Below are 9384 nucleotides of genomic sequence, written 5' to 3'. Positions count from 1 at the left end.
GCATTTCTTTGCAGCTGTGTTTGTGTGACTGTGTGTTTGTAAGAGTGCGTGCCTTTATAATGTGTGTGTCTGCATGTAAATGTGTATGGCTGCACACATTTATTTCAATTCGTGTGGATATATGTGTGTAAACAAGTGTGATTGTGTGTGTTTGTGTGCTGGATGTATGTGTGTGTGCTTACATGTTTGGATATATGAGTACCTCTGTGTTTGTGATTGTGTTTCTGGCTGGCTGTGTGTGATTGGCTGGCTCTGTGTCTGTGTGTGTCTGTGTGATTGTGTGGTAGGCTGGCTGTGTGTCATTGTGTGACTGGCTGGTTCTGTGTCATTGTGTGGCTGGTTGTGTGTGATTGTGTGGCTGGCTGTGTGTGATTCCTTCACTTTCTCTTTCCTAAATAAAACATTCACAATCCCTCCCCCTGCGCTGGGGATTAACCCTGGGAGTGCGGGGGAGGGGGGGATGACAAATCCCTTCCCCCCCCCCCTCCTGTGCAGCAGCCAAAAACAGCAGCTGGCTCAGAGCAAGTTTGTTTGTCCTGGGGGAGAGCGGGGGGGAGGGCAGTACGTCCTGTCCCAGGGCTGGAATGCCTGGAGCAGGGACAGCGGGTCCGGGATCGCCCAGGCTCGGGTAAAGCCCAGCCAGCGTGCAGGGAGGTTGAGACGAGGGGGGATATGGGATGTCAGGGCCGGATGGCCGGATTCTGAGCTCAGCCCCCACCCCAGGTGAATCCACGGGGGTTTTACACGGCTGTGAGTCCCCCGGCTGTGCTCCACACCATACACAGCCGGCCAGAGCTGGGCGGGTTCCCGGAGTGAGTCCGGCCTGCGCCAGAGGGCGGGTGGGGTGAGGATTGGCGGATCTATCCCTGTCTATGTTCATGCAAGCGTGTGTGTGCGGGGGTGTTGGGGGTGTGTGTGTGTGTACGTGTGACTGTGTGCGCGTCGTGTGTCTGTTACGAGGGTTGTGTGTGTCTGTGTGACCGTATGGGACAGTGTTTGAGTGTGACTCTGTGTGTTGTGTCTGAGAGAGAGGTGAGGTGTTCTTGATCATTGTGTGTGTGTGTGTGTGTGTGTGTTAGGCTAATCAGTGTGTGGTTGTGTTAGGCTGATCAGGGTTTGTGGCCATGGTTGTGTTAGGCTGATTTTTGTTTTTTGTGTGTGTGATGGTGTTTGTGTCACAACCTGACAGACAAGGAGGGAGGAGGCCAGGGGGAGGGGCTGTGCAGTCCCATAAGTGACATTTATGCAAATTGTGTATGGAACTAATTTGGATATATAAAATTATTTACACATGACACAAACTTCAGCTTCAGGCCAAGTGCGCGCACGCACACACACACACAGAGATACACTCACATGCTTGTGATACACCCAACACAAGCACAGCCACACTCGCTGTCGCATACCCAGATACAGTCACAAGTGTGCACTCACAAGCACAGACACCATCATACACACACACACACACACACACGCAAATGCATGCTCACAAACACTTGCACACACCCACAGGGACGTCCGCCAGGCTTACCCCCCATTAGCTTCCACACATCACCTGACACACGCTAACCCCCCCTTTCCCCCCCCCCGCAGCCGGGCGCGGCCCGTCCCCTGGCGCCATGAGCTCATCACCAGAGGAGCCACCTCGCCTGCCCTCGCCAGGCCCAGCCAAGCTCTGCATCGCCGTGTCCTGCTTCGCTGAGGATTCGCCGGCCCTGCTGACGGGCAGCGGGCTGCTGGTGGGGGGGGCCAGGCCCCAGGACCCGGCCGCGGGGGGCGCGGCCCGGCGGAAGCGGGAGTTCACCCCAGAGGACAAGAAGGACGATGGCTACTGGGACAAGCGCAAGAAGAACAACGAGGCGGCCAAGCGCTCGCGGGAGAAGCGGCGCGTCAACGACCTGGCGCTGGAGAGCCGGGTGCTGGCGCTGCTGGAGGAGAACGCCCGGCTCAAGGCCGAGCTCCTGGCCCTCAAGTTCCGCTTCGGCCTCATCCGCGAGCCGGCCGAGCCCCCGAGGCCGGCCGCTGCGCCCGCCCCCTACCCGTACCCGCTGGGCACCGAGCCCCTGCCGCCACTGCCGCGCTACGGCCGCCCCTTCCAGCCGGAGCCGGGCGGGGGGTACTCTGAGGACTCCGGGTTCTCCACGCCCGGCAGCTCCAGCATGGGCAGCCCCGTCTTCTTTGAGGAGCGGGACGGGTTCGAGGGGCACTGCCTGGTGCCTGAGGCCCCCGGGGAGGCGGGGGAGGCAGGCCGGGGGGGGCGCTATGACCCGGCGGGGGATGCCGTCAAGAGCTTGCCCCACAAGCTGCGCTTCAAGATGGCCGGGGGGCCCGAGGAGATGGGGGGCGAGGCCCAGGCCCCCTATGCCCCGTCGCCGCCCGCCGGGGGACTGGCGGGGGGGCGCAGCCGGAGGGGAGGACCAAAGGAACGGGGCAGCAGCATCAGGGGTGGGGGCTGCACTGTTTGGGGGGTGCTACAGCACTGGCGGGTCGCCCCCCCTCCCACTCCAGGAGCCCGGGTACCAGACGGAGAACGGTGCCCTCCGGAGCCAGCTGGCATCGCTGTCGGCCGAGGTGGCTCAGCTGAAGAAGTTCTTCTCCGAACAGATCCTGGTCAAGATGAACTGAGGGGTGCTGGGGGGGAAGGGGGTGGCTGGGAGCAGGTGTGGGTTTTCATCTCCCCTCCCTGGGGCCCTCCCCCCGATGTTCGCTTGCCCCCTCTCCGTGTATATTTGTACAGATTTCTGCCCCTTGGGGCGCATGGGGGGTTTTCTATCGTGTATCCGTTGCCGGAGACTTTTAAAATAATAAACATGTTTCTTGGGGGATGCGCCCCTGTTTGTTTGGGTGGCTCCCCCAAGATCCTAAGCAGCACAGACAAGATCAGACCTGGGGGCCCATCTACCCTGGTCTCCCTCCTTCCCCCCCCCTCTCCCCCGGCCATGGCAGATCACTCCCAGCTGCACATCCCTCCCAGACGCTTGCCCGTCGGTAAGGAGGGCTATAACTTGCTGGGGGATCCTATACTGCCCCCCCACCCCACACGCAGGGGGGCAGGAGCCTGAAGGGAACTCAGAGGGGCAATGCCTCTAGCTGTGCACAGCGCCACCCTCTGCCCATAGCGCTGTCGGGCAGCGCCAGCCCCTGGTGCTGTGGTTGGATCTGAACCCAGATCCCACCTCCCTCTCTAATCCTGCGTGTCGTGGCAGAGCACTGCAGGGTAGTAACGTGGCACCCGTGCCAACCACTGCACTGCCACTGGGCTTACACACGCTGAGATGCAGCTGTGGTGGGGCACGGTGACGGGACCCAGGGCCAGCTGATGGCCCAAGAAGCTCCACCTCTACGGCCCTGATCTCAGGGTCACAGGCTGCTGCTGGGGAAAGTACATGAGGCTTGGGTCCCTGCCTGCCCCAGCCCCCTGGCGTTTGTAACTGGGCCTCTGCCCCACAAGGCAGGCTGAACACCATCCAGCCGGGCCAGCTCCGACCCGTGTGCTGCAAACTTCTCTGCACAGTGGTGCCCTGCCCTGGCACCGGGTGGCAGGACCTGTTGCTCCCTGCAGAGGGCAGGTTGCCCTAGTGGCCAGCCTGTACTCTGCCCTAGTCCCTCCGCCCTCCGGTGACCTCCGCTGGCGGCTTCCCCATAGGCCCACGAGCGCAGGCGGGTGGTTGGCGCGGCTCACCCACAATCCTGCCTCCCTCTGTTTCTGCTGAGCATGTTGAGTGCACCAGGCGGCAGCCCCGTTTCTGGCTCGTCCGGTGCCTCCCGCTGAGGTTCTGGGCAGAGTCTGTCTCCATTGTCACGTCTGTGACCCCCTCATGAGCCCCCTCCTGGCACTGCCCATGACGGCCGAGCCACTGGGCCAGGAGGGTGCAGCTGGGCAGGGGGTGCCCTGTGACTGTGGGGCCCGGTCCCGGTCCCTTCGTGGATCCCAGCTCCGGACAGCATTCCTCTGGGCAGCGTCCACTGGCTCCTTTTGGGGTGCAGCAGGAGCCGTCCTGGGTCCTCTGCTCGGGGTCCCCCTCTGGAGCCCCGTGACCTCCTCTCCCATCCCAGCTCTCCCAGTTTTTGTCCCCCACATTCAGTTGTGGCCTGGACTTTGTGGTCCCTTCGCTTGGGGGAAGCTGGGTGGGACTTAAGTCATGGGTTGGCCTCCGCCAGCACATGCCAGTACCTGTAACCGGTACCTGGGGAGGGACTGGGGGGGTCAGTCACTCTTCCAGCTGCCACAGCTATGGGGGGGGGAGGAAGAGGCGGAGCCCTGGGAGGGAGCCTTGCTGTGGGGCCCCAGGAGGACAGGCCTCTGCAGTTGCAGCTCACATAGGGTGACCAGGCAGCAAATGTGAAAAATCGGGACAGGGGGTGGGGGGTAATAGGAGCCTATATAAGAAAAAGACCCAAAAATCGGGACTGTCTCTATAAAATCGGGACATCTGGTCACCCTAAGCTCACATGAGGGAAGGGGCCCTACTTGAAGGTGGGGGAGGGGCTCTGATGGGGGAGGGGCCTTGGGCTTGGGGGGGGGGGGGAAGATGAACAAAACACAACTGGTCCCCTCCCCCTCGCACCCCAAGGCATCCTGCTGTCCAGAATGTCAGCTCATTAGGTGGGGGGGGGGGGGCGCGGAGGCTGAGCTGACACCCCCTGACTGCTCTCCTGTGCAAACTAACGCAGCCAGGAGGCACTGGGCCTCCCCAAACTACATTTCCCAGGATGCACTGAGGCCACAAAACTACACTTCCCAGGGTACTGTGGGACTTTAAAAAACTACACCTCCCAGGATGCCCTGGGGCCTTAAAAACTACATTTCCCAGGATGCTCTTGGTAATGGACCTGAATTTTCCCGGCTGGGCCTTGCCCCCTGTCATGCAGCCACCTCTGGTGTGGGTTGTGGCAGTTGTTCGGGGCCAGAAGCGGCAGGGAGGGATAGCTCAGTGGTTTGAGCATGGGCCTGCTAAACCCAGGGTTGTAAATTCAATCCTTGAGGGGGCTATTTAAGGATCTGGGGCAAAAATTTGTCTGGGGATTGGTCCTGCTTTGAGCAGGGGGTTGGACTAGATACCTCCTGAGGTCCCTTCCAACCCTGATATTCTATGATTCTGTGACTCCCAGACCCCCGTGAAAGTTGCACTGGGAGTTAAGGATGCTGGGTGCAATCCTCCAGGCTGGCACTCGGCCAGGATGCCAGGGTTGGCTTGTTATTGCAGCGGGAACTGAGCGAAGATACCTGGCTTCTGTTCCCAGCGGTGGGGTGGGAATGGGGTCTAGTGATTGGGGGGGGGTGTGCTGGAAACCAGGACTCCTCCGTTCTGTTCTGGGGTGTGAGCGGGGTCTAGTGGTTAGAGGAGATGGGAAGGTTAGAGCAGGGGGATGGGCGCCAGGACTCCTGGGTTCTGTGGCTGACTCACCCACTGATTCAGTGTGTGGCCTCAGGGACACCACGTCCCTTGCTTTCTCCCTGTATGAAGAGGAGGGGCTGTGAGGTGAGTCAGAGCTGTAATGCCCCAGACACACAACTGGGCTGAAATCTGCCCCATGCTCGCCTGACCCTATAGCTAGCCTGATCTGGCCAGCCCCCTTGGTCCAGGCTACCCCATATCGATCCTGTCAGAGCTGAACCTGCCTCTGAGGAGCAGCACTTCCCGTAGGTCCTATGTAAACAACAGTGTGGTGAGTGGCACAGGTGCCTGCTGATGGGGCAGGGAGTGCGGGAGGGCCCTCACCTCTGGGGGGAGGAAAGCCCCTTGGAGTGTTTGTGCTGGGGGCATGTCATTGGGGGGGCTGTGTGTGTGTTGGGGGGCTTGTCCCACCCTGGGGAGACACAGAGACCCCCATCCCAGGAGGCTGCCGAGCCGGCCCACGCCCCAGCGCTGGATCCACTGTAAATACTCCCGTGACCTGTGTTGTCACCGGTACCCTCCTTTAGCGGTAGGGTGGGGCTGAACGGCTGTCACACGCAGCCCGGCCCACAGGTGGCGCTGCAGACGTGGTTATTGACGGTGACACAAATTCAGGTTCCTGTCACCTTGACTCACTGTCTCTCTCTCCCCCCATCTGCCTGCCCCCATCTATCTGAGCACCAAGGTGGGCGAGATCATATCTTTTATTGGACCAACTTCTCCTGGTGAGAGAGAGAGAGAGAGAGAGAGAGAGAGAGAGAGAGACGAGTGTTCGAGCTTCTTCTCCAGGCCTGGGAAAGGTGCTCCGAGAGTCACAGCCAAATACAAGGGGGGCGGATTGTTTAGCATAAGGAGGTTGGACACTTTCTAAGGCACCCGTCAAGGGGAAGTGGCTTCTTAACACCCCTGCAGTCGTAGGCCAAAAAAGGGGGGTTAGCAGGTTACAGATTGTTGGACTAGCCATAAATTCAGTGTCCTTATTAAGCCCATGATTTTGCGCGTTTTAGTGAAGTTGTCCATTTAAGCTCCCAGGCTCGGCTTGAGAAAGGGTTGTGCAGGTTTCCTTTGAGGACGAGGACGGAGAGGTCAGATATGGAGTGATCACTTTGTGAAAAGTGCCTGCCCACAGGTGACAGGGTGGTTTTGTCTTTTGTCCTTGCAGTCCGTTCAAGAGCGCCGCCCGCGATTGTCTGGTTTCACCCACATGGCTGCTCTTGGGGCATTTGGGTGTGCTGGCTGAAGTCCAGCGCACATTGCGATAGGCATGTGGCGGTCCCCCGGGTCTTGAAAGGTGTGTTGTGTGGAGATATGTCTGCAGGTTTTGCATCTGTTGTTCTGGCAGGGTCTGATGTCGCTTTGAGTTGGCAGGTCCTGGTCTGTGGGGAGCTGGCTTCTGATGATAAATTTGGCAAGGTTGGAGGGTTATTTGAAGGCCAGAAGAGGGGGTTCAGGAAAGCTTTCTTTCAGGATGTGGTCCCCATCAAGTTTGGGTTGTAATTGCTGAATGATACCCCATTTGGCTACCAGTGTGGGGTGGTAGGTGACAACTAGGGCAAGTGGTCAGAGGGGGTTTTATTTCCATATTAAAGCAGGTTCTCTCGGGGTATTTGGGTGGCCCGTTCCATGATGTGATCTACTTCTCTGGTGGAGTGTCCTTGTTTGGTGAAGGAGGTTTTACATACGTCGAGGCCTTTCTCCTCGGAACATGTTCTGTGGTACCTGAGGGCCAGGCAGTAGGTAGCAGATTTCTGGGTGTGTCTGGGGTGGTTACTGGATCTGTGGAGGTAGGTGTGGTGATGAGCTGCAGGTTTCTTGCAGACAGTTGTCTGTACGGTTCCGTTGTTGGAGCTGATGGCGGTGTCCCGGAAGTTGATGCTGGTGCGGATGTGTTCCAGAGAGAGATTGATGGATGGGGCGGTGGTGGTTGAAGTTGTGGTGGAAATCCGTGAGGGAGTTTAGGTTGTCCGTCCAGAGGAGGAAAATATCCTCACTGTATATCATGGGTTTCGTGGTGCATTTGTCCAGCAATTCTTCCTCACGGTGGCCCTTGAAGATGGCTTATTGGGGAACCGTCCTAGAGCCCAGGGCTGTTCCCATGGTTTGGACAAAGTGTTTGTTGTGGAATCTAAAAGTGTCTGTCTGTCTGCCACCTCCTCATCCCCCCTCTCATTTTCTACCCCGTTGGCTCTGGGAGAAAGCGCCAAGGGGCTGGTTTGAGATGTACCAGGTGGGCACTGGAGGCCGCCGTCGGAGACCGGAGTGGAGATTTCAATAGCCAGTGAGAGAGATCGGGCGGGGGGAAGCCGTAAAGGGCCGTGATAGGGCATGTCACAGCTTCAGGGTAGCTGCCCCCGTGTTCCCACTCTGTGGTCCACCGAGGGCACCCACATCCGGCCGTCACCTTTTGAGGCTGCCCTGCATTACGCTGTAATATTGCCAGCAAGCTAGAGTGTAACTCCGGCAGCACCCCTGCCTGGCCCTCTGCATATCCTCATATATGGCCCAGCCACCCCATACCAAGCCAGTCAGAGCTGAACCTGTGCCTGGGGAGTAGCACTTCCTGTAGGCCCTACATAAACAACACCGTATGCTTTGCTTTCTCTCCAGCGGCTGTGGCCGGTGTGTTGCCTGCCCTTGTAAGCAGGCTCGGCAGAATCCTGGGTTTATTTTTGTATCATTTCAATGGATAAAACCGATGTTTATTTTTAAGCCTTTTGGTCTCTTTGTATCTCTGTAAATGTTCACAGTTGGGTGAAATTCGGGGGTTTAAGCATTTTTTTTTTGATGGATTTAAATGTTCACAGTTGTGAGAAATTGTGAGGGGGCCTCAGACAATGGGATGGGGGAGTCTGACAATAATGATTGAATTACAGTAGAAACTGAAGAGGCAAAAAGTTAAAACTTTATAACCACTAAACCCACAAATCATATGTCAAATCAAATCGTCTGTCCAACTTTTAGCCTGAAATCCAGCTCGAATACATTCTCGAGCAGCGTTTTGCTTCCTTTGCCTGTCTGTAAATTTCGATGATTATCAGTGGAAATAACTTTTCGTCCACTTGCGTGTACTGCAAAATCAATGTTTCTTGACACTTACCGATCAAAATCTAATCCTTCCAAGCTTAGTTATAAGTTATTACAGAGCTCCTTCTAAGCAAGCCCATTTATTAGTGTTAAAACAATTGAAGAACCTACATGCATGGTAAATAGCTTACCGGAGCTCACCCACATCTCCAGTCTAGGGCTCTGGTAGATTCCCGTCCTTAAAATCCCACAACTGGGTTTTTTCCCCATGGTTACAAGTTCATAGAGCCACCATTTCATTATACGTCTCAGGCCTTTTATCTTGGCCTTCTATAGAAGCGATCACCAGACAAAGATCCCTCTCTCCAGAGCATAGCTTCCAAAGGGTGGGGTTTTTCATAACTGGAGTTGGGGAATTTGCATTCGCCTCCCCCTAGATATTCCCCAGGAAATTCGCTTCTTGGCCCCAAAACCCCATACTTGTCTGGCACAGTTTCAAGATAGTCTTCTGAGCTCCCAGGTCTCACATCTCTTCATACGATCCTGGCCTACAAGAATCCATACATTTAATACAGGAAGGTCTTTGAAGGATATTGCTTGAAATTGGCGTACCCGTTGCAGAAACACGGTGGGGGAGGAAATATCTTGGGCCAACTTCTGTGGGTGGGAAACACAAGCTTTTGAGCTTGTCTCTTTCACCCACAGACGTTGGCCCAATCCAGGATATTACCCCACAGGCCTTGCGGTCTCTAATATCCTGGGACCAACATGGCTACAGCACCACCGCAAACGACATCTCCATCACAGGACGCAGTGGCAGGGTCGTTTTCACCATGGTGCGCAGAGCTGCTCGGTGTAGTTGGAGTTGTCAGGAGAGGGGGAGACCTGTTTTGTTCCTTGCAATTGGCTTGGGGCACAGATGTCGCTGTTAAGTTTGTCTTCCTTTTCCTCCACGTGCTGA

At 56.9% G+C, this 9384-nt stretch overlaps 1 protein-coding gene across 1 annotated transcript; it reads left to right on the top strand.

The window, feature by feature from the left end:
- Nucleotides 1-1619: 1619 nt before the first annotated feature.
- On the top strand, nt 1620-2625 carry LOC135891935 (uncharacterized). The gene is made up of 2 exons (XM_065419621.1): nt 1620-2390; nt 2509-2625. The coding sequence occupies exons 1-2, from the start codon at nt 1620-1622 to the stop codon at nt 2623-2625; spliced, it is 888 nt and encodes a 295-aa protein (XP_065275693.1).
- The last annotated feature ends 6759 nt before the right edge of the window (nt 2626-9384 follow it).

This window comes from Emys orbicularis, chromosome 19 (genome assembly GCF_028017835.1).
Source record: "Emys orbicularis isolate rEmyOrb1 chromosome 19, rEmyOrb1.hap1, whole genome shotgun sequence".
In the NCBI taxonomy this organism is placed as follows: domain Eukaryota; kingdom Metazoa; phylum Chordata; order Testudines; family Emydidae; genus Emys; species Emys orbicularis.
Note: the sequence above shows the minus strand (reverse complement) of the source record. Positions and strands in the feature narration are given on the sequence as shown.